Genomic DNA, 25939 nt, shown 5'->3' on the forward strand with positions numbered 1-25939 from the left:
TGCTATTCTACACATTCTGCCATGAAGCTGAGAGAAAACTGCAGCAACAAAACCGAGGCGTGAACCACTATGATGCAAAACAGACAGGGTAGGCTTAGACTGTTGACAACATGTAAACTAGATTTAGTCTCCAATGTTTATTGAAAACATAAATACATTTGCACAATGAGCACTTGTTGTCTCCCAAATACATTGTTACAGTTGTTGGTTAATTAGCTAGTCAATTTTTTGCCATAATAGTGTAGACATGACATCAGTCAAAACAAGACATGGTATCAATAACAATACACAATGAGCTGAAACGAGCCACCTACCATTTCCTACAAGGAATCTTTGTGTCATTGTTGCTAGCTACAGTAGCTGACCTCCGGCCACATCGATTCGCGTGTGTAATTTTCGAAACCTTGATGCTGACAGAAAATGTTGCTGTTTCAAGCTAATTTCCTGCAATTCTACACATTTTGCCATGTCTTATGACAGGTTTATATGCTATCTGGGTCCCCCCCGATATATTATATTATATATTCTCAAAATATTATATATTTTGGGAGGGTTGATCAGGGGCCCCGGGGCATATTCATAAATCCCACTCTCTAAGGAGCCTTGGTTTGTGAGAGACGGAACAGCTCATAGCAGCAGACGCCTATCTCCTGTTTCTGTAACATGAGACTTGATGTACAAGTACACCCTCTGGACAGGAAGCTAGTCTATCACAGGGACAGGAAGCTAGTCTATCTCAGGGACAGGAAGCTAGTCTATCACAGGGACAGGAAGCTAGTCTATCACAGGGACAGGAAGCTAGTCTATCACAGGGACAAAAAGCTAGTCTATCACAGGGACAGGAAGCTAGTCTATCACAGGGACAGGAAGCTAGTCTATCACAGGGACAGGAAGCTAGTCTATCACAGGGACAGGAAGCTAGTCTATCACAGGGACAGGAAGCTAGTCTATCACAGGGACAGGAACCTAGTCTATGCTGCCCCAGCCCTAACCTTGACCATTAGAGGACCCCGGTACAGCGATTAGCAGCAGTTTCTACGAACTCCCTAAATAAGGTTTTCCGGCCGTTGTGGAAATGCCAGGTTTTCTGCACTAAAGAGGTCAGAGAGAGAGAGCGAGGACTCTGAGGTGTAACCTTACTGTGCATGCACAGTTGAGAGACTGACTCTAAGGTGAAACCTTACTGGGCATGTGCAGAATATTGACCCTGACTCTGAGGTGGAGCCCGACTCTTGCAGAAGAGTGATTGGGTTTGTTCGACATTGCAGGCAACTTTTTTTTTGGACAACTTTTACTTTTACTCCACTACATTCCTAAAGAAAAATATGTTATTTTTTACTCCCATACTGTTTACCTGACATCCAAAAGTATTTACTACATTTTGAATGCTTAGCGGGACAGGAAAATGGTCCAATTCACGCACTTATCAAGAGAACACGTGGTCGTCCCTACTGCCTCTCATCCCACAGACTCATTAAATACAAATGCTTAATTTGTAAATGATGTCTGAGTGTTGGAGTGTTGCCCATGGCTACCTGTAAATTAAAAAACAAGAAAATTGTGCGGTCTGATCTGCTTAATATAAGGAATTTGAAATTAATTATAGCATTTACTTTTAGTTTTGATACTTACATATATTTACAACCAGATACTTTTAGTTTTGATACTTACATATATTTACAACCAGATACTTTTAGTTTTGATACTTACATATATTTACAACCAGATACTTTTAGTTTTGATACTTACATATATTTACAACCAGATACTTTTAGACTTTTAATCAAGTACTTTACTTGATGAGTTTTACTTTTACTCAAGTATGACAATTGGGTACTTTTTCCACCACCGTCTACAAATCACCTTGTATCATAAATAACGACTCATTATTATTTGTAGATCAGTCAGTCAGTCACCATTTACACAAAATGCGTCGTTGATTTGATGTTCTTGAATACAGCCACTGACTCTGAGGTGGAACCTTACTGGGCACGTGCAAATGAGTGACCCTTGAGTGGTGACGTCCACAACCGAGAGAGACAGCCATCAGATCCACTGAGTGAAACTGGACTTGTACTTCAGTCAGATATTGGTTTGATTGCCAACCCTTCTACCCGCTAGTCCATGTTTACACCAATAAAATACGTTTGAATCATTGAGGAAGTGAATGATTGCACAGTTCGGGGAGAAGGGAGAGAATCAGAAATGATCTTTAGTTTCACCGTTTTGATTCTATATTTTAGCACCTCCATCAAGTGACTACCACTAAATTCCCCTTTGGCACAATACATATAGACTTGACTTGATCATGGAGCAACAAAGATGACGCATAAAAACTTTAATAAGGTTACTGATTCTCCAGACCAAAGCATTTCCAAATCTGTGAGTAATTTGCATTGACAAGCTATCGCTGAATGTTCCTACCACACATAGGACCAAAATAACAGATAGCATTTACAGACTTTAGGCTACTTTGACACAATTAACTGAATGATTGGGGCTATTTTTAAAACCCATACACTGCCCATGCCAACAGACTGGAGACTAATGAGAGAAAACACACATACATCTAAATCAACTGTTCTATTGCTGCGCTGCTGTAAATGGGCCATGTCCAAACTTTGTCCTTTTCAGCCCAATCCTCACTCACATCCAGCCCAAACCAATTAGTGACGGTCTAAAACTACAGTATGAGATTCCTGTCCCAACCCAAACACACAGCTCTGTTGCCAGAGGAAACACAACTCCCCAGACTCATTTAGCTAATCACCAACAACCCACCTCTGGGACCACCCTGAAACACAGTAGAACCAAGTCTCTTAAAACTGATCTCAGGTTTTGTTCCCCCCCACCCTCTACTGATTAAGGTTAGCATCCAGAGAGGGTAAGGTGATCCTAGATCTGTAAATATTGGTAATGTTCATACCCTGAAACCCACAGTTAGCAGCAGGTGCTAGTTTAACTTAGCCAAGGAAATGTTTCATTATGCAAACCCTGCACGATCAAACCATAGCTCCTGATTAGCAACGCTGGCTATCTTTAGCCTCGCTAAACATGCATGTGTCTGGTATTTTTGCTATGAGTCATCAGGTGGAAATATCAAGTGTTGTTCTATTGTCTGGTATTTATGACATCACTCACACCACAGAACTGACAGAACTGGAGGAGTTGACTGTGGGCCAACTTATAGCTCCTGTAGAGAACGTGGTTCTCTGCACTACATCTGTAAGATGAGTAGGCTATAGGCCCAAACTAAAGACTCGACGAGTTGTGTTAGATCTCAGACTAATGACCAGGCTTTAGTGATGAGCCTAATAATGATGAGTTTAATTTAAATTTATGATGAGTTTAATTTAAATTTATGATGAGTTTAATTTTAAGTTATTTATTTGATTTAACCTTTATTTTGAGATCTAGGTCTCTTTTACAAATGCCCTCATACGTGGGATCTCCTTCAAGACTGTTTGGAAAAGCTTTCCTCATTAAGCTGGTTGACAGAATTCCAAGAGCATGCACATTTTTTATTTTTTATTGTTAAAATTTAACCTTTGTTTAAATAGGCAAGTCAATTAAGAACAAATCCTTATTTACAATGACAGCCTAGGAACAGTGGGTTAACTGCCTTATTCAGGGGCAGAATGATAGATTTATACCTTGTCAGCTCTGGGATTTGATCTAGCAGCCTTTCGGTTACTGGCCCAATGCTCTAACCACTAGGTTACCTGCCGCCCCAAAAGGGTGGCTACTTCGAAGAATCTCAAATATAAAATATTTATCAGTTGTTTGGTTACTACATGATTCCATATGTGTTATTTTATAGTTTTGATGTCTTCATGTAGAAAATAGTAAAAATAAAGAAAAACCCTGGAATGAGTAGGTGTCCAAACCTTTGACTGGTACTATATACTGTATATGAACAGTATATTAAAATTCAAAACCCAGTCATGGGGAGCACAATAAAACATTACAAATCACACAGAAAATGTTGCATTGCTCCACAAATAAGTCCCCAATGAACACTTTAAATTACCAGAATGTCACCAGAACATCAAGATGAAATCTATTTAGAATTTTGTTCCAGCAATACGGGGCAATAAAACTAAAAGCAGATTTACCTAGCTAGGTGGAGACCCTGGGAACCTTAAGAGTTAACTAATCCTGTCAACAGATTTACCTAGCTAGGTGGAGACCCTGGGCACCTCAAGAGTTAACCAATCCTGTCAACAGATTTACCTAGCTAGGTGGAGACCCTGGGCACCTCAAGAGTTAACCAATCCTGTCAACAGATTTACCTAGCTAGGTGTAGACCCTGGGAACCTCAAGAGTTAACCAATCCTGTCAACAGATTTACCTAGCTAGGTGGAGACCCTGGGAACCGCAAGAGTTAACCAATCCTGTCAAATGATTTACCTAGCTAGGTGGAGACCCTCCTGGGAACCGCAAGAGTTAACCAATCCTGTCAACAGATTTACCTAGCTAGGTGGAGACCCTGGGAACCTCAAGAGTTAACCAATCCTGTCAAATGATTTACCTAGCTAGGTGGAGACCCTGGGAACCTCAAGAGTTAACCAATCCTGTCAACAGATTTACCTAGCTAGGTGGAGACCCTAGGAACCTCAAGAGTTAACCAATACTGTCAACAGATTTACCTAGCTAGGTGGAGACCCTGGGAACCTCAAGAGTTAACCAATCCTGTCAACAGATTTACCTAGCGAGGTGGAGACCCTGGGAACCTCAAGAGTTAACCAGACCTGTTAACAGATTTACCTAGCTAGGTGGAGACCCTAGGAACCTCAAGAGTTAACCAGACCTGTTAACAGATTTACCTAGCTAGGTGGAGACCCTGGGAACCTCAAGAGTTAACCAATCCTGTCAACAGATTTACCTAGCTAGGTGGAGACCCTAGGAACCGCAAGAGTTAACCAATCCTGTCAACAGATTTACCTAGCTAGGTGGAGACCCTGGGCACGTCAAGAGTTAACCAATCCTGTCAACAGATTTACCTAGCTAGGTGGAGACCCTGGGCACCTCAAGAGTTAACCAATCCTGTCAACAGATTTACCTAGCTAGGTGGAGACCCTGGGAACCTCAAGAGTTAACCAATCCTGTCAACAGATTTACCTAGCTAGGTGGAGACCCTGGGCACCTCAAGAGTTAACCAGACCTGTCAACAGATTTACCTAGCTAGGTGGAGACCCTGGGAACCTCAAGAGTTAACCAATCCTGTCAACAGATTTACCTAGCTAGGTGGAGACCCTGGGAACCTCAAGAGTTAACCAGACCTGTTAACAGATTTACCTAGCTAGGTGGAGACCCTGGGAACCTCAAGAGTTAACCAATCCTGTTAACAGATTTACCTAGCTAGGTGGAGACCCTGGGAACCTCAAGAGTTAACCAGACCTGTCAACAGATTTACCTAGCTAGGTGGAGACCCTGGGAACCTCAAGAGTTAACCAATCCTGTCAACAGATTTACCTAGCTAGGTGGAGACCCTGGGAACCTCAAGAGTAAACCAGACCTGTTAACAGATTTACCTAGCTCGGTGGAGACCCTGGGAACCTCAAGAGTTAACCAGACCTGTTAACAGATTTACCTAGCTAGGTGGAGACCCTGGGAACCTCAAGAGTTAACCAATCCTGTCAACAGATTTACCTAGCTAGGTGGAGACCCTGGGAACCTCAAGAGTTAACCAGACCTGTTAACAGATTTACCTAGCTAGGTGGAGACCCTGGGAACCTCAAGAGTTAACCAGACCTGTTAACAGATTTACCTAGCTAGGTGGAGACCCTGGGAACCTCAAGAGTTAACCAATCCTGTCAACAGATTTACCTAGCTAGGTGGAGACCCTGGGAACCTCAAGAGTTAACCAGACCTGTCAATGGATAAAGCAACTCAGGTGTCTGTACTTCAACAGCAAAATTAGATAAGACGGAAGGATATAAAGTAGGGAGGGCCTTGTAAACTAAAGAGGTAGTAATGTAGAGATCTGGGGGGCCTTTAGCGAAGTCCAACCAACGTTTTGATACAGGATGCAGTGATGAGTACCAAAACTGTCCCCCGTAACAAAACTACACCTCCAAAGAGGTGTAGTACCAGCTGCACTTTGATAAATAATATCACCATAATCAACAGATAAAAATGTTGACTGAATAATCTGCTTCCTACTGCTTAGAGAAAGACACAATTTCTCTCTGTAGAAAAAGCTAACTTTAAATCTTAGCTTCTTAACCAGGTGCGTTTTTGGCAAGATGGATGGGGTTATATCCTGCCTGGTTGGCCCTGTCCAGGGGTATCATCGGACTTGGCCACAGTGGTCACAGTGTGTGCCCCCTCCCATCTCAGCCTCCAGTATCTATGCTTCAACTGGCTCAAATCGCCGACCAATCAACCTGTTACCAACCCTTAGTAAAGTGGTGTTTGAGCAGATACAATGCTATTTTACAGTAAACAAATTGACAACAGACTTTCAGCACGCTTATAGGGAAGGGCTTTCAACAAGCACAGCGCTTACTTATCGATCATTATCAATCATGATCTCCTACTGGAAAAGCGTATGTGTTGTAGCTTTACATCCCCTGCTATATTGTGGATAAAGAGTTTACCTGTCTAACAGAACACAGAGGGTGTTATTTAATGGAAGCCTCTCCAATATAATCCAGATAGAATCAGGAATTCCCCAGGGCAGCTGTCTAGGCCTCTTACTTTTTTTCAATATTTTCTAACGACATACCACAATAAAAACTTAAAGCATTGTATTTGGGACAAATCATTCACTAAACCCTAAAACTCGAAATTGAGCAAGTTGAGGTGACTAAACTGCTTGGAGTAACCCTGAATTGTAAACTGTCATGGTCAAAACATATTGATACAACAGTAGCTAAGATGGGGAAAACAGAGAAGTCTGTCCATAATAAAGTGGTCCTCTACCTTTTTAACATCACTATCAACAAGGCAGGTCCTACAGGCTCTAGTTTTGTCACATCTGGACTACTGTTCAGTCGTGTGGTCAGGTGCCACAAAGAGGGACTTAGCAATTGTCTCAGAACAGTGCAGCATGGCTGGCCCTTTGATGTACACATAGAGCTAACATTAATAATATGCATGTCAATCTCTCCTGGCTCAAAGTGGAGGAGAGATTGACTTCATCACTACTTGTATTTATGAGAGGTATTGACATGTTGAAGGCACCGTGCTGTCTGTTTAAACTACTAGCACACAGCTTGGACACCCATGCATACCCCACAAGACATTCCACCAGAGGTCTCTTCACAGTCCCCAAGTCTAGAACAAACTATCAATCATATTCATTTATAAAGACCTTTTTACATCAGAGGCACACAGTACTACATAGCGCCATGACTACGTGGAACTCTATTCCACATCAGGCAACTGATGCAACCAGTAGAATCAGATTTTAAAAAACAGATTGAAAAAAACACCTTATGGAACATCGGGGACTGTGAAGCAACACAAACATGAGCACAGACACATACATACACACACATGAAAACATATGTACTACACACATGGATTGTGGGGCCTGAGGACACACTTAGTGTGTTGTGAAACTGTTATGAATGTATTGTAATGTTTTTAAAATGGTATAACTGCCAGATTTTCTCTGGACCGCAGGAAGAGTAGCTGCTGATGGGGATCCATAATAAATACAAATAAAAACAGTCTATGTGCCGGGGGGCTACGGTCAGTCTGTTATAGCTGGTGTAATTCTCCTGTCTTAGCTGGTGTAATTCTCCTGTCTTATCGGGTGTAATTCTCCTGTCTTATCTGGTGTAATTCTCCTGTCTTATCTGGTGTAATTCTCCTGTCTTATCTGGTGTAATTCTCCTGTCTTATCTGGTGTAATTCTCCTGTCTTATCTGGTGTAATTCTCCTGTCTTATCTGGTGTAATTCTCCTGTCTAATCTGGTGTAATTCTCCTGTCTTATCTGGTGTAATTCTCCTGTCTTAGCTGGTGTAATTCTCCTGTCTTATCTGGTGTAATTCTCCTGTCTCATCTGGTGTAATTCTCCTGTCTTATCTGGTGTAATTCTCCTGTCTTAGCTGGTGTAATTCTCCTGTCTTATCTGGTGTAATTCTCCTGTCTTATCTGGTGTAATTCTCCTGTCTTATCTGGTGTAATTCTCCTGTCTTATCTGGTGTAATTCTCCTGTCTTAGCTGGTGTAATTCTCCTGTCTTATCTGGTGTAATTCTCCTGTCTTATCTGGTGTAATTCTCCTGTCTAATCTGGTGTAATTCTCCTGTCTTATCTGGTGTAATTCTCCTGTCTTAGCTGGTGTAATTCTCCTGTCTTATCTGGTGTAATTCTCCTGTCTTATCTGGGTTAATTCTCCTGTCTTATCTGGTGTAATTCTCCTGTCTTAGCTGGTGTAATTCTCCTGTCTTATCTGGTGTAATTCTCCTGTCTCATCTGGTGTAATTCTCCTGTCTTATCTGGTGTAATTCTCCTGTCTTAGCTGGTGTAATTCTCCTGTCTTATCTGGTGTAATTCTCCTGTCTTATCTGGTGTAATTCTCCTGTCTTATCTGGTGTAATTATCCTGTCTTAGCTGGTGTAATTCTCCTGTCTTATCTGGTGTAATCCTCCTGTCTTATCTGGTGTAATTATCCTGTCTTATCTGGTGTAATTCTCCTGTCAAATCTCATGTAATTATCCTGTCTTATCTGGTGTAATTCTCCTGTCTTATCTGGTGTAATTCTCCTGTCTTATCTGGTGTAATTCTCCTGTCTTATCTGGTGTAATTCTCCTGTCTTATCTGGTGTAATTCTCCTGTCTTATCTGGTGTAATTCTCCTGTCTTATCTGGTGTAATTCTCCTGTCTTATCTGGTGTAATTCTCCTGTCTTATCTGGTGTAATTCTCCTGTCTTATCTGGTGTAATTCTCCTGTCTTATCTGGTGTAATTCTCCTGTCTTATCTGGTGTAATTATCCTGTCTTATCTGGTGTGTTGTGTGAATTTACGTATGCTTCCTTTAATTCTCCCTCCCTCCCTCCCCCTCCCTCCCTCCCTCCCCTCCCTCCCTCCCTCCCTCCCTCCCTCCCTCCCTCCCTCCCTCCCTCCCTCTCCTCCCGGAGGACCTGAGCACTATGACCATGCCTCAGGACTAACTGGCCTGATGACTCCTGGCTGTCCCCAGTCCACCATGTCGTGCTGCCGCTCCAGTTTCAACTGTTCTACCTGTGGCTTTGGAACCCTGACCTGTTCACCTGGACATGCTACCTTGTCCTGGACCTGCTGTTTTCGACTCTCGCTCTCTCATTCTCTCTCTCTACCTACTGCACCTGCTGTCTCGACCTGAATGCTCACCTATGAAAAGCCAACTGACATTTACTCCTGAGGTGCTGACCTGTTACACCCTCTACAACCACTGTGGTTATTATTTGATATTGCTAGTAATCTATGAATGTTTCAACATCTTGAAGAAAAATCTGGCCATAATGGCCATGTACTCTTATAATCTCCACCCGGCACAGCTAGAAGAGAACTGCCAACTCCTCAGAGCCTGGTACCTCTCTAGGTTTATTCCTATGTTCCTGCCTTTCTAGGCTGTTTGGGGTTTTAAGCTGTTTCTGTACACCACTTTGTGACATCAGCTGATATAAAAAGGGCTATATAAATACATTTGATTTGATTGGAATTTGATTTGCTCTATATGTTTTTTAAACATCACATCCATATCAATCCAAATGCCTCAGTATTTATATGCGGGAACACGTTTGATTAGAGAAGTGAACGTGTAGTTCATCTGAAACATTCTTAAGAGAGTTTGAAAACAACATGTATTTCGTTTTGCCCATATTAAAGCACATGTTTTATATCAACAAAGGATTCCTACATAGCTATAAAATCTGACTGTATTTTTGACGCAGCCAAATCAAATCAAATTTTATGCGCTGAAAACAACAACCTTTACAGTCAAATAGTTACTTACAAGCCCTTAATTAACCCACGATGCAGTTTTAAAAGGAGGGGCAATAGCATACATAAGAGTATCATCCAAATACACTGACCAAAAATATAAATGCAACATGTAGTGTGTTGGTCCCATGTTTCATGAGCTGAAATAAAAGATCCCAGAAATGTTCCATACACACAAAAAAAATATTTCTCAACAAATTTGTTTACATCCTTGTTAGAGAGCATTTATTTCTCCTTTGTCAAGATAATCCATCCACCTGACAGGTATGGCATATCAAGAAACTGATTAAACAGCATGATCATTACACAGGTGCAACTTGTGGTGGGGACAATAAAAGGCCACTCTAAAATGTGCAGTTATGTAACACAACACAATGCCACGGATGTCTTGGTTTTGAGGGAGCGTGCAGTTGGCATGCTGACAGCAGGATTGTCCACCAGAACTGTTGAATAATTGTATCTTAATTTCTCTACCATAAGCCACCTCCAACTTCGTTTTACAGAATTTGTCAGTACGTCCAACTGGCCTCACTACCGCAGACCACGTACAACCACGCCAGTCCAGGACCTCCACATCCGGGTTCTTCACTTGCGGGATGGTCTGAGACGAGCCACCTGGACAGCTGATTAAACTGTGGGTTTGCACAACCAAAGAATTCCTGCACAAACTGTGGCAGGCATAAGCTACAGACAACGAACACAATTGCATTTCATCGATGGCAATTTGAGTGCAATGATGAGATCCTGAGGCCTATTGTCGTGTCATTCATCTGCTGTTATCTCCTCATGTTGCAGCATGATAACGCACGGCCCCATGTCGCAATGATCTGTACACAATTCCTGGTAGCTCTGGGATGCTCTGGATTGACGTGTACTCCAGCACTGCCCAGTTCACGTCAATGTCCATCAACTTAGCACAGCCATTGAAGATTAGTGGGACAACATTCCACAGGCCACAATCAACAGCCAACTCTATGTTAAGGAGATGTATCGTGCTGAATGAGTGGTCACACCAGATACTGACTGGTTTTCTGATCCACTCCCATACTAGATGCATATCTGTATTCCCAGTCATGTGAAATCCATAGATTAGTACCTATTGAATAGTACCTACCTTTCTCCTCTCCTCCCCTACCTCTACCCCTTTCTCCTCTCCTCTCCTACCTCTTCCCCTTTCTCCTCTCCTCCCCTACCTTTCCCCCTTTCTCCTCTCCTCACCTACCTCTCCCCCTTTCTCCTCTCCTCCCCTACCTCTCCCCCTCTCCTCTCCTCTCCTCCCCTACCTCTCTCCCTTTCTCCTCTCCTCCCCTACCTCTCTACCCCTCTCCTCTCCCTACCTCTACCCCTCTCCTCTCCTACCTCTCCCCCTTTCTCCTCTCCTCCTCCACCTCTCTACCCCTCTCCTTCCCTCCTCTCCTCCCCCACCTCTCCCCCTTTCAATCCTCTCCTCTCCTCCCCTCCCCCTTTCTCCTCTCCTCCCCCACCTCTCCCCCTTTCAATCCTCTGCTCTCCTAGATAGATTCTAGATAGATAGATAGATAGATAGATAGATAGATAGATAGATAGATAGATAGATAGATAGATAGATAGACAGATAGATAGATAGATAGATAGATAGATAGATAGACAGATAGATAGATAGATAGCATGGTTGTGAGGTCTGGGGTCCGCTCACCAATCAAGATTTCACAAAATGGGACAAACACCAAATTGAGACTCTGCATGCAGAATTCTGCAAAAATATCCTCTGTGTACAACGTAGAACACCAAACAATGCATGCAGAGCAGAATTAGGCCGATACCCACTAATGATCAAAATCTAGAAAAGAGCCGTTAAATTCTACAACCACCTAAAAGGAAGCAATTCCCAAACCTTCTATAACAAAGCCAAAACAAAGCCATGGGGCTCTGTTCACAAACACAAACACACCCCACAGAGCCCCAGGACAGCAGTACAATTAGACCCAACCAAATCATGAGAAAACAAAAAGATAATTACTTGACACATTGGAAAGAATTAACAAAAAAAAAACATGACCATCTTGATGATCCAGAGGAGGAATGGGAGAAGGTCATGTGGTCTGATGAGACAAAAATCAAGCTTTTTGGTCTAAACTCCACTCGCTGTGTTTGGAGGAAGAAGAAGGATGAGTACAACCCCAAGAACACCATCCCAACTGTGAAGCATGGAGATGGAAACATCATTCTTTGGGGATGCTTTTCTGCAAAAGGGACTGGACGACTGCACCATATTGAGGGGAGGATGGATGGGGCCATGTATCGCGAGATCTTGGCCAACAACCTCCTTCCCTCAGTAAGAGCATTGAAGATGGGTCGTGGCTGGGTCTTCCAGCATGACAATGACCTGAAACACACGGCCAGGGCAACTAAGGAGTGGCTCCGTAAGAAGCATCTCAAGGTCCTCGAGTGGCCTAGCCAGTCTCCAGACCTGAACCCAATATAAATTCTTTGGAGGGAGCTGAAAGTCCGTATTGCCCAGCGACAGCCCCGAAACCTGAAGGATCTGGAGAAGGTCTGTATGGAAGAGTGGGCCAAAATCCCTGCTGCAGTGTGTGCAAACCTGGTCAAGAACTACAGGAAACGTATGATCTCTGTAATTGCAAACAAAGGTTTCTGTACTAAATATTAAGTTCTGCTTTTCTGATGTATCAAATGCTTATGTCATGCAATAAAATGCAAATGATTTACTTAAAAATCATACAATGTCATTTTCTGGATTTTTGTTTTAGATTCCGTCTCTCACAGTTGTAAAAATGACAGACCTCTACATGCTTTGTAAGTAAGAAAACATGCAACAATGGCAGTGTATCAAATACTTGTTCTCCCCACATATTATATATATATAATATGACATTTGTCATGTCTTTATTGTTTTGAAACGCCTGTATGTGTGATGTTTACTGTTCATTTTTATTGTTTATTTCACTTTTGTATATTATCTACCTCACTTGCTTTGACAATGTTAACACGTTTCCCATGCCAATAAAGCCCCTTGAATTGAATTGACAAAGAGATAGAGAGACATATAGAGTGAGGGAGAGCAAGACAGCGAGAGTGAGGGAGAGCAAGACAGCGAGTGTGAGGGAGAGCAAGAGAGAGAAAGAGCAAAAGAAAGAGAGACCTAGAGAGAGAGAGAGAAAGAGCAAAAGAAAGAGAGACCTAGAGAGAGAGAGAAAGAGCTAAATAAAGAGAGACCTAGAGAGAGAGAGAGAAAGAGCAAAAGAAAGAGAGACCTGGAGAGAGAGAGAGCGAGAGAGAGAAAGAGCAAAATAAAGAGAGACCTAAAGAGAGAGAGAGAAAGAGCAAAAGAAAGAGAGACCTAGAGAGAGAGAGAGAAAGAGCAAAAGAAAGAGAGACCTAGAGAGAGAGAGAGAGAGAGAGAGAGAGAGAGAGAGAGAGAGAGAGAGAGAGAAAGAGCAAAAGAAAGAGAGACCTAGAGAGAGAGAGAGAGAGCGAGAGAGAGAAAGAGCAAAAGAAAGAGAGACCTAGAGAGAGAGAGCGAGAGAGAGAAAGAGCAAAAGAAAGAGAGTCCTAGAGAGAGAGAGAGAGAGAGCGAGAAAGAGCAAAAGAAAGAGAGACCTAGAGAGAGAGAGCGAGAGAGAGAAAGAGCAAAAGAAAGAGAGACCTAGAGAGAGAGAGCGAGAGAGAGAAAGAGCAAAAGAAAGAGAGACCTAGAGAGAGAGAGCGAGAGAGAGAGAAAGAGCAAAAGAAAGAGAGACCTAGAGAGAGAGAGAGAGAGCGAGAGAGAGAAAGAGCAAAAGAAAGAGAGACCTAGAGAGAGAGAGAGAGAGCGAGAGAGAGAAAAGAGCAAAAGAAAGAGAGACCTAGAGAGAGAGAGAGAGAGCGAGAGAGAGAAAGCAAAAGAAAGAGAGACCTAGAGAGAGAGAGAGAGAGAAAGAGCAAAAGAAAGAGAGACCTAGAGAGAGAGAGCGAGAGAGAGAAAGAGCAAAAGAAAGAGAGACCTAGAGAGAGAGAGCGAGAGAGAAAAAGAGAGCAAAAGAAAGAGAGACCTAGAGAGAGAGAGCAAAGAGAGAGAGAAAGAGCAAAAGAAAAGAAAGAGAGACCTAGAGAGAGAGAGAGAGAGAGAGAGAGAGAAAGAGCAAAAGAAAGAGAGACCTAGAGAGAGAGAGAGAGAGCGAGAAAAGAGAGAAAGAGCAAAAGAAAGAGAGACCTAGAGAGAGAGAGAGAGAGAGAGAGAGAGAGAAAGAGCAAAGAAAGAGAGACCTAGAGAGAGAGAGCGAGAGAGAGAAAGAGCAAAAGAAAGAGAGACCTAGAGAGAGAGAGCGAGAGAGAAAGAGCAAAAGAAAGAGAGACCTAGAGAGAGAGAGAGAGAGCAAGAGAGAGAAAGAGCAAAAGAAAGAGAGACCTAGAGAGAGAGAGCGAGAGAGAGAGGTCTTGGCTGTGGTGCCATGTGGAAACGTCCGCCCTGCATGCACCTGCGTGTGAACACCAACAGAGGAAAAGAAGAGAAAACATTCCACTAATCACGGAGAGAACGTCTCGTGAGGAGCGGAGAGCAGAGGGCATCGGCTAGAGAATAAGTAAGTGGCGGTCTTTAACGTTTACTGGACCGGCGTGTGTAGGTGCGCCAATGGACCGCTGTGTGCGTTTAGGTGCGCGCATGTACTGTAGGCTACGTGTGCTTGCTTGTGTGAGAGGACACAGACAGGGTTATGATTCCCCTTTATTCAATATCTTATATCTCTTATAGAGGGAGGGCCGGCAGCTGCCCTGTGTAGACTGTATATAGACTATGGTATGAAAGTACCGAACAATTTACTGTACTATTGTTCATTCTGATACGGATTCCCCTTCAGAGGACAGGACTGCCTGCTGCTTCTCTGTGGTGAGACAAGATTAGACCATGAAAAGTACCCACTGCACAACGTTTCTGTTTCGTAGATGTTTTGATTTTGTTTATTTTTTTTGTGTGCGTTTTGGTAGATTATGTTATTGTGGTAGCTTGTGAGTTTCCTACTCTACTTAGACCGCGGGTCTACCATTTGTACACACACAGGCCTACTTTAGATAGGCTAAAACTGATTCGGTACTTTTTATCTTCCAGAAAACTACATTTGTATCATGCAGCACAGCGCTATTGCGTACGTATGAAGGACAGGTGCAGCGTTCTGCGCGCGGGCATAGCATATCCTGTCCCTAGATCAGTGCAAACACGCGTATTAAGTGGATTTTTCTGCACATTTACAATATTATTTAAATAATAATAAGTATTTATTGTAGGCCCATGTGATTGAGACTGAATCGCCTGGACATGTTCAGTAGCGTCAGTTCAACATCTAGTTTAGATTTATTTTTGGTTGAGTTGTCAATTGACTTGATTTCAACATGAAATCAACAAAAAGTGTCATAATGTCATTGGATTTAGGTTAAAAGTTGGGTGAAAAAAATTGCCTTACCTTGATAACTTTTTACAAATCCAATCAGTTTTCCACGTTAATTCAACGTCGTCGCATTGCATTTTTTTGTCAACAGGACATGGAAACAACGTTGATTAAACCAGTTCAAGCATTTATTGTTTAAAAATACACGTTTAGGCCTTGTACTTTGGGTGATCATGGAGTTGGGGTAAAACAGTCATAAACTCATTAGGCATTTAAAAATGCCTTTTCCTCAATACATTTTTATAAACTTCCATCTGAATTCGGTGAAATAGTGTGCCATCACAGCAGGAAGATTTGTGACCTGTTTCCACACTAAAAAAGGCAACCAGTGAAGAACAAACACCATTGTAAATACAACCCATATTTATGTTTATTTATTTTCCCTTTTGTACTTTAACTATTTGCACATCATTACAACACTCTCTCTCTCTCTCTCTCTCTCTATGTATATGTACATATATATATATATATATATATAAATGTAAATGTAAATATATATATATATGTTTTTTCATTGGTCACATGGGAGGGTTGTGTGGTTTTCTTTTGGTCACATGGGGAGGGTTGTGTGGTTTTCTTTTGGTCACAGGGGAGGGTTGTGTGGTTTTCTTTTGGTCACAGGGTAGGTTGTGTGGTTTTCTATTGGTCACAGAGGAGGGTTGTGTGGTTTTCTATTGGTCACCGTGGAGGGTTGTGTGGTTTTCTATTGGTCACCGTGGAGGGTTGTGTGGTTTTCTATTGGTCACAGGGTAGGTTGTGTGGTTTTCTATTGGTCACAGGGGAGGGTTGTGTTGTCTTCTATTGGTCACAGGGGAGGGTTGTGTGGTTTTCTATTGGTCACAGGGGAGGGTTGTGTGGTTCTCTATTGGTCACAGGGTAGGATTGTGTGGTTTTCTATTGGTCACAGGGGAGGGTTGTGTGGCTTTCTATTGATCATAGGGTAGGATTGTGTGGTTTTCTATTGGTCACCGTGGAGGGTTGTGTGGTTTTCTATTGGTCACAGGGTAGGTTGTGTGGTTTTCTATTGGTCACAGGGGAGGGTTGTGTGGTTTTCTATTGGTCACAGGGGAGGGTTGTGTGGTTTTCTATTGGTCACAGGGGAGGGTTGTGTGGTTTTCTATTGGTCACAGGGGAGGGTTGTGTGGTTTTCTATTGGTCACAGGGGAGGGTTGTGTGGTTCTCTATTGGTCACAGGGTAGGTTGTGTGGTTTTCTATTGGTCACAGGGGAGGGTTGTGTGGTTTTCTATTGGTCACCGTGGAGGGTTGTGTGGTTTTCTATTGGTCACAGAGGAGGGTTGTGTGGTTTTCTATTGGTCACAGGGGAGGGTTGTGTGGTTTTCTATTGGTCACAGGGGAGGGTTGTGTGGTTCTCTATTGGTCACAGGGTAGGATTGTGTGGTTTTCTATTGGTCACAGGGGAGGGTTGTGTGGTTTTCTATTGGTCACAGGGGAGGGTTGTGTGGTTTTCTATTGGTCACAGGGTAGGATTGTGTGGTTTTCTATTGGTCACCGGGGAGGGTTGTGTTGTTTTCATTGGTCACAGGGGAGGGTTGTGTGGTTTTCTATTGGTCACAGGGGAGGGTTGAGTGGTTTTCTATTGGTCACAGGGTAGGATTGTGTTGTTTTCATTGGTCACAGGGTAGGGTTGTGTGGTTTTTATTGGTTAACATTCACTCTTTTACAGGTTTTACTATATCATTTCTTCCATCCTCATTTCCTCATCTGCTTGCAGGCCCCTCCCCTTTATCAAGGTGTATTCATACTTCCCTTATGCATTACGCATTTCCATGTGCTAACTTTTACTACACCACAGGTCAGTATAGTCTACCAGTCTCTTTTACTAACATACAGGTCAGTATAGTCTACCAGTCTCTTTTACTAACCCACAGGTCAGTATAGTCTACCAGTCTCTTTTACTAACCCACAGGTCAGTATAGTCTACCAGTCTAACTAACTTTTACTAACCCACAGGTCAGTATAGTCTACCAGTCTTACAGTCTATCCTGTCCTCTGGGTGTTTTGAGTATTTATTATGTTATTTCTTTACACATATCCTTCAGTAACATAAACTAGTGAAAATTATCTTGTGTTATAACAACAGGAAAAAAAATATATATATAACCTATTCTAATGTTACATAAGACCTTCTTAAACACAACCAAATTATTGTTTTTGCGATAGCGTATATGAAATGGATTCATTACACTGTTAGAATTTTACAGTCAAGATGCACATTAGCTTGAAGGAGGGGGGTCCATCTAGGCCCAGCAGGTGTATTTATATCTAGTTTTTACTGCATGCACACACAGGACGTCCCCCTGATTTAACATCATTGGTTCCACTGGCCAGTGATTAACACATATAAATCATGCTTCTGCTAAAAATTGTAAAATGGTGCAGTTCACAACTTTTGGGAATTTGAGAAATAAGTTTAGTAAAGTTCTGCGATTCCCCTTTTATATTGACAGCGTCCATCAAAACTGCTTGCCAAGGTGTGTTTTTCTGCGGCTACGTTGACTGGGCATGCATGTTTCTCTCCCTGTGCAGCACTCTCAATCTGAAAGCACATAGAGAGGAATATTATTTTATCGCATAGAATGCGACAAGCTGACCAATCGAATAGGTCAACTTTTCTACTATGGGGTTCTCTGAGTTTGCTGTCGATAAGTCATGTTGTTTGCTGAGGAAATTTAAATGTGGACCACAATTATTCATTGGATAATTCCAAATTTGCGTAACCAAATGTACCGGTTCTCAGTTCCGCTTTGGGTTCTCATTTGGATCATAACCGCCAGCACCTGGTCCAATTGAACCCCTGTGTGTAAGGTATGGATGGTTGGACTGTCAATGTAAATCATCTCTACGGTGCAGGTCTGAGCAGGTAGACAGCTCGGGTTAGCAGCTCAGCAGTCTGTTGGCCTGGTGGTAGAAGCTGTGTCAGAGCTTGTTGGTCCGAGACCCGATGCTCCAGGAAACCCTGTTCGGTAACAGAGGGAACAGTCCGTGGCTCGGGCGACTGGAGTCTTTGACGATCTTCCGGTGTAAATGACCTGGAGGGCAGGGAGCTCACCCCCAGTGATGTATTGGCCCGTCCGCACCACCCTCTGTAGAGCCTTGCGGTTGAGGGCGGTGCAGTTGCCATACCAGGCGGTGATGCAGCCAGACAAGAGTCTCTCAATTGTGCAGCTGTAGAAGTTCTTAGGGACCATGCCAAATTTCTTCAGTACCCTGAGTTTGAAGTGGCACTGTTGCGCCTTCTTCACCCCAGTGCTGGTGTGATGGGTCCATGTCAGGTCCTCTGTGATGTGCACACCAAGGAACTTGAAGCTTTTGACCCTCTTCACTACAGCCCAGTCGATGCAGATGGGGGCGTGCTATACGATATACGTTAGCGCAGCAGTTTAAGAGCCCGGCCATGTTCCACACAACGTTATTTATTGGTACATTTCACACACACACACACGCACGCACACACACACACGCACACACACACACACACACACACACACACACACACACACACACACACACACACACACAGGGTGAAGGCTGCAGAATAGCTGATGTGTGTGATTCACATTGCCCACAACAGTTTAAGAGCCCGGCTGCTCGACGGCCGTGTCTCACACAACACTATTTATTGGTGCATTTCCTGAACAAACAGCCAATGTGTTTCTCCTTCTGCAGAAGAGCATGTGTCAGACCTACACAACACAGAAACATAGAGAAAACCCACACAACAATGACTCACCAGCCACAGCACAGCATGGACACACACTTCCCTTTAAGACATGGTCACACACTTCCCTTTAAGACATGGACACACACTTCCCTTTAAGACATGGACACACAGTTCCCTTTAAGACATGGACACACACTTCCCTTTAAGACATGGACACACACTTCCCTTTAAGACATGCTCACACACTTCCCTTTAAGACATGGACACACACTTCCCTTTAAGACATGGACACACACTTCCCTTTAAGACATGGACACACACTTCCTTTAAGACATGGTCACACACTTCCCTTTAAGACATGGACACACACTTCCCTTTAAGACATGGTCACACACTTCCCTTTAAGACATGGTCACACACTTCCTTTAAGACATGGACACACAGTTCCCTTTAAGACATGGACACACACTTCCCTTTAAGACATGGACACACACTTCCCTTTAAGACATGGACACACACTTCCCTTTAAGACATGGACACACGCTTCCCTTTAAGACATGGTCACACGCTTCCCTTTAAGACATGGACACACACTTCCCTTTAACACATGGACACACACTTCCCTTTAAGACATGGACACACACTTCCCAGGGTAAGACATGGACACACTTCCCTTTAAGACATGGTCACACACTTCCCTTTTAAGACATGGACACACACTTCCCTTTAAGACATGGTCACACACTTCCCTTTAAGACATGGACACACACTTCCCTTTAAGACATGGACACACAGTTCCCTTTAAGACATGGACACACACTTCCCTTTAAGACATGGACACACACTTCCCTTTAAGACATGGTCACACACTTCCCTTTAAGACATGGACACACACTTCCCTTTAAGACATGGACACACACTTCCCTTTAAGACATGGACACACACTTCCCTTTAAGACATGGACACACACTTCCCTTTAAGACATGGTCACACACTTCCCTTTAAGACATGGACACACACTTCCCTTTAAGACATGGACACACACTTCCCTTTAAGACATGGACACACACTTCCCTTTAAGACATGGACACACACTTCCCTTTAAGACATGGACACACACTTCCCTTTAAGACATGGACACACACTTCCCTTTAAGACATGGACACACACTTCCCTTTAAGACATGGACACACACTTCCCTTTAAGACATGGACACACAGTTCCCTTTAAGACATGGACACACACTTCCCTTTAAGACATGGACACACACTTCCCGTTAAGACATGGACACACACTTCCCTTTAAGACATGGACACACACGGGCTCCTTCTAATTTCTACTTCCCTTTAAGACTTTCAAGATGTCATATCAATGAAAGTTCATACTTTAAATGAAGTATGAACTATCTGAGTTTGTTGACAGGAAATAAAGATGATACTGTAAAATACGTTATCAATCAACTAATCATCTCTTCTCCCCATCGCCCAAATAGTGGCAGCACCTGACCTAGTGGACCCCAAATCCGCCACTCACAGCAGCAAGCCCCGCCGCTCCTTCTCCGCCAAGTCAATCACACTGAGCCCCACAGAGGAGTGTCAGGCTATTGCCACGGTGATGAAGTGGAAGACGGTGTCGGCCATTTTCCTCCTGGTGGTTCTCTACCTGGTCGTTGGAGCTGCCGTCTTCAAGGCCCTAGAACAACCCCATGAGAGGTATTTATCATTCTCTCTCCCTCTCCCTGCACACAATCCCCCCCTCTCTCTCTCTCGCTCTCTCTCTCTCAATCTATCCATGTTCAAAGCCCAGGAACAACCCCATGAGAGGTATCTATCCATCTCTCTGTGTCTCTGTGTCTCTCGATCTCCCTCTCTCACTCTCTCTCTCTCTAGAGGTATCTATCCATCTCTCTGTTTCTCTCTCTCTCTCCATATCTCTCCCTCTTTCTCCTATTTATCTCTCACTCTCCCTGCACACAATCTCTCTCTCTCTCTCTCTCTCTCTCTCTCTCTCTCTCTCTCTTGTCACTCTCTCTATCCCTCCTTTATCTCTTTGTAAACCTGTCATCCTCCTCTCTCTCTCCAGTGCTCAGCGCCTGGCCATCCTGACTCAGAAACTAGACTTCCTCTCTACACACTCCTGTGTAAACCACAGCCAACTGGAGGAACTGGTCAAGGTACCATTGTTACTGCTTGTGTGTGTGTCTGTGTGTGTGTGTAATCATGTTAATTGCCAGAGTGACTCATTGAGAATGTATCTCTGCTGCCATTGGTGCTGATTTGCGTAGTGAATTCCAAAATGTTAACGTTTTAACACACACTGATGTCACAGTGTGGCTTCAGGAAATAAATAAGTTGATTAAAAAGGACTAAAAACCACTCTGGGTCTTGGAGTGACCTCACTGACCATGGTAACAGATGTACTGTACATGGTGGCAGGCTGAATTCGTCAGGGAATGAGCCTACTCCCTGGTCATCCCATTACTGAGACTGGGGCTAACAGCTGCACTACCAATCTATTCAATGTCATAATGAGATATGAACTACCGGTGTGCCGCAAGGATGAGTCAGAGTTCCTCTCAGACGGAGGCGGGGTTGTTCTCAGTTTTAACTCTTCTCACAGTCTGACAGAGGTGACATTAAGCAACCAGCAGTCGTTTGGCTCTCCCTTCTCTGCTCATGTCCAGTAGAGCCATTAGACCATCAGAACACACCGGGTTTACTGTTTTCTTCTGCTGTTGAAAACCTCGTGTCTAGATATTGGTCTTCTGTAGCTCAGTTAAAGAACAGGCAAGAACCAGAAAACAATAGGGTAGTGGGTGTGTGTGGGACCACCCATACGTGTGTGTGTGTGACTGTGTCGTGTGTGTAAAAGTGTGTGTGATGGTATATATTGTGTATTGCGTGCGTTAAAGAACAGGCAAGAACCAGAAAACAATAGTGTGTGTGTGTGTCTTTAAAATGTTTAACTTGGGTCAAACGTTACAGGTAGCCTTCCACAAGCTTCCCACAATAAGTTGGCTGAATTTTGGCCCATTCCTCCTGACAGAGCTGGTGTAACTGAGTCAGGTTTGTAGGCCTCCTTGCTCGCACACGCTTTTTCAGTTCTGTCCACACATTTTCTATAGGATTGAGGTCAGGGTTTTGTGATGGCCACTCCAATACCTTGACTTTGTTGTCCTTAAGACATTTTGCCACAACTTTGGAAGTGTGCTTGGGGTCATTGTCCGTTTGGAAGACACATTTGCGACCAAGCTTTGACTTCCTGATTGATGTCTTGAAATGTTGCTTCATTATATCCACATAATTGTCCCTCTTCATGATGCCATCTATTTTGTGAAGTGCACCAGTCCCTCCTGCAGCAAAGCACCCCCACAACATGATGCTGCCACCCCCATGCTTCATGGTTGGGATGGTGTTCTTCGGCTTGCAAGCATCCCCCTTTTTCCTCCAACCATAACAATGGCCATTATGGCCAAACAGTTCTATTTTTGTTTCATCAGACAAGAGGACAGTTCTCCAGAAAGTACGATCTTTGTCCCCATGTGCAATTGCTAACCGTAGTCTGACTTTTTTTATGGCGGTTTTGGAGCAGTGGCTTCTTCCTTACTGAGCGGCCTTTCAGGTTATGTCGATATAAGGACTCGTTTTTACTGTGGATATAGATACGTTTGTTTCCTCCAGCATCTTCACAAGGTCCTTTACTTTTGTTCTGGGATTGATTTGCACTTTTCGCACCAAAGTACATTCATCTCTAGGAGACAGAACGTGTCTCCTTCCTGAGCAGTATGACGGCTGCGTGGTCCCATGGTGTTTATACTTGCGTACTATTGTTTGTACAAATGAACGTGGTACCTTCAGTCCTTTGGAAATTGCTCCCAGGGATGAACCAGATTTGTGGAGGTCCACAAGTTTTTTTCTGAGGTCTTGGCTGATTTCTTTTGATTTTCCCATGATGTCAAGCAAAGAGGCACTGAGTGTGAAGGTAGGCCTTGAAATACATCCACAGGTACACCTCCAATTGACTCAAATGATTTCAATTAGCCTATCAGAAGCTTGTAAAGCCATGACATAATTTTCTGGAATTTTCCAAGCTGTTTAAAGGCACAGCCAACTTAGTGTATGTAAACTTCTGACCCACTGGAATTGTGATACAGTGAATTATAAGTGAAATAATCTGTCTGTAAACAACTGTTAGAAAAATGACTTGTGTCATGCACAAAGCAGATGTCCTAACCGACTTGCCAAAACTATAGTTTGTGAACAAGAAATTTGTGCAGTGGATGAAAAACAAATTTTAATGACTCCAACCTAAGTACTTCCCACTTCAACTTTATTTCTGCGTACCCAGTCAACCTACTATTTAGAATTAAGTATTGCTATTCAGACATGGTCTATGTGTGTGTCTCATCCACAGCAAGTGGTGTCAGCGATCCGTTCAGGGGTGAACCCAGCCGGGACTCTGACCAATCACAGCAGCCTCTGGGACCTAAGCTCCTCTTTCTTCTTCGCTGGAACTGTCATCACTACCATCGGTAAGTGTGTGTGTGTGTGTGTGTGTGTGTGTGTGTGTGTGTGTGTGTGTGTGTGTGTGTGTGTGTGTGTGTGTGTGTGTGTGTGTGTGTGTGTGTGTGTGTGTGTGTGTGTGTGTGTGTGTGTGTGTGTGTGTCGAACATCTCATTTACCCTCTCAGTACAGTCGTCATTACAACGTTCTTCTGTAAATCAATTTTCATGATTCTATCCTTCCTATTATCTCTCTGTTCTCCCTTCACTCCCCAAGGACCTGGGATCTAATTGCACTTCAAAAAGACTGGGTGGGGCCTCTAACAAGAGGTGGAGGGATGGAGGGGGAGAGGGAGAGGTGGAGGTTAAAGTTTAGGACTAATTGGTTGGTGACCCACCCTAAGGACACAGGGGAGAAAGGGAAGGAAAGAGAGAGAGACAAAAGAGAAAGAGTGAATAGTGTAAACCTAGTTGTAGCTAATGGATATTATTATTGCCTTGTCTTCCTCCTTATAAAGGGAAATCACATTCACTTGTTCCCAAAGGAAGCAACTCTGCAAGTGATTTCATTTCCAGACAGAATTGCTGTATTACGACGAAGAAAACATTTAAGTGACAAAGAACTAAACAATCAAATAACTAGTAGAATAACAAGGAAATAGAACACATAAACAACTGCACAGTCTTTTAAAGATGCCGCCTTTCTTCCGCCTCTCCAGGATTTGGGAACATTTCCCCCCATACGGAGGGAGGGCGTATCTTCTGTATCATCTATGCCCTTCTGGGCATCCCTCTGTTTGGCTTCCTGCTGGCTGGAGTCGGAGACCAACTGGGAACCATCTTTGGGAAGGCCACCGCCAGGGTCGAGAAGATGTTTGTGGTGAGTCCATGTAGAGAGAGTGTGTGTGTGCGTGTGTGAGAGAATTCCAAGGGTGTGCAAAGCTGTCATCGAGGCAATGTGTGGCTACTTTGAAGAAACAAAAATTAGTTTAAAAATGTGTTAAAAAATGTGCTTAAAAACCAAAGCCTATGCAACATGAACCTATTAAAAACAGTACTGAAGCAATGAGGTTTGTTCAGTACGTTATAGGCCCAATACATTATTAGTGTTTATTGAATTTGCTTGAATTTCCCTGCCAATGCATTGTTGTTTGGACCATTACAAAAAAACACAAACACATTTTTGAGGGATGCTATATGATAACAACGGTAATAGATCAGTTGTTGTATTACTTGCGAGGCTCAGCTGAGTGACGTTTAAATATTTTAGTGGGCTGACGTTGTCTGTATCTGATGGTCAGTCTCAGCTGACACTGACCAAAACGGGACACTGTCTTCCAGCTGATGGCGACACTCAAGTCGCACTGCATTACTTCATGGCTCATGCACAAATTCATGTTGTTACTCCTATGAACAGAGAAAGTGAAATATTCCTTGATATTAAAAAAGACCCAAGCTGCTAATAATAACAACACAAGCCTATAGAGACACTTTCCTTCTCATTCATTACTGCTGCAGTGTTGGTTGTAGTGCTGAGTGGAAGTAGGGAGAATGTACATTTGAATAGTCTATTAAAGTGTTGAATACAAAGTGTTGACAGTAGTGAGTAAGAACGTAAACATTAAACTCACTAATAAAAACAGCATCTCTTTGCTGTTGACAGTCTCTTTCTAGTCGTGGTTTTTAAAGTTTTGAAATCTCACAGTATCAACTTTACTGTAGCTTTCTTTTACACCTGCTACGTTACTGCAGACACGGTCATCTGAGCCATCCGATTGGTCAGCAGTAGGCCTATAGTGCACTTGATTTGCTCTCTGGCCCTTCCTGGAAGGCAGAGTTTGTACCTTCAGACACATGCTTTATCGTTGTTTTTTTATACAGAAATGTTTGGCGATGGACTAGAAATACCTTTCACGATCGACCGACCGGTTGGTGACCACTGGTCTACATGAATTATTTACCAGGTTTAATGTTTGATTTGTTACATTAAATAATTCAGTAATGACTGGAAAAAAAATATGTAAATCATTCATTCTTATCAGCAGTAAGAAACTAGCCATTGTTGGCTAACACTGCTAGCTAACTGCACAAAACAGTCAACAATTTAGGGAGTAGAAACCCCCAGAATTGACGAAATTGTATAGTCAAAGGGGAGAATAATTATCCTGTCAAGGATTTATTTTTATTTTTTAAATGGAGGCAGCATACTAAAACAAAAGAAACATGACACCGTGTGTAAATGATAACACATCAGTGCAGGAAATGACAGCCAATTATCGAATGCTGCCCCTGGGGCAAAATGAGTTTGACACCACAGCACTAAAGTATTGCCTGGAATACCATCCCTCATGGCCACCTCCTAATCATCCCCAGACTCCAGTTGGCTAACTCTGC

The 25939-nt window shown here is 43.1% G+C and overlaps 1 protein-coding gene across 1 annotated transcript in view; it reads left to right on the forward strand.

Annotated features, from left to right (window-relative positions):
* The first annotated feature begins 14377 nt into the window (after positions 1-14377).
* Positions 14378-25939, forward strand: part of LOC118369113 (potassium channel subfamily K member 2-like) — a 26162-nt gene continuing 14600 nt past the window's right edge. The window contains exons 1-5 of the mRNA XM_052495824.1: positions 14378-14500; positions 20537-20756; positions 21127-21217; positions 23458-23575; positions 24265-24425. Of these exons, the coding sequence (XP_052351784.1) occupies position 14500; positions 20537-20756; positions 21127-21217; positions 23458-23575; positions 24265-24425 (591 nt within the window). The 5' untranslated portion in view covers positions 14378-14499. The remainder of the gene's footprint in view (positions 14501-20536; positions 20757-21126; positions 21218-23457; positions 23576-24264; positions 24426-25939) is intronic.

Source organism: Oncorhynchus keta, chromosome 35, assembly GCF_023373465.1.
Source record: "Oncorhynchus keta strain PuntledgeMale-10-30-2019 chromosome 35, Oket_V2, whole genome shotgun sequence".
Taxonomy (NCBI): domain Eukaryota; kingdom Metazoa; phylum Chordata; class Actinopteri; order Salmoniformes; family Salmonidae; genus Oncorhynchus; species Oncorhynchus keta.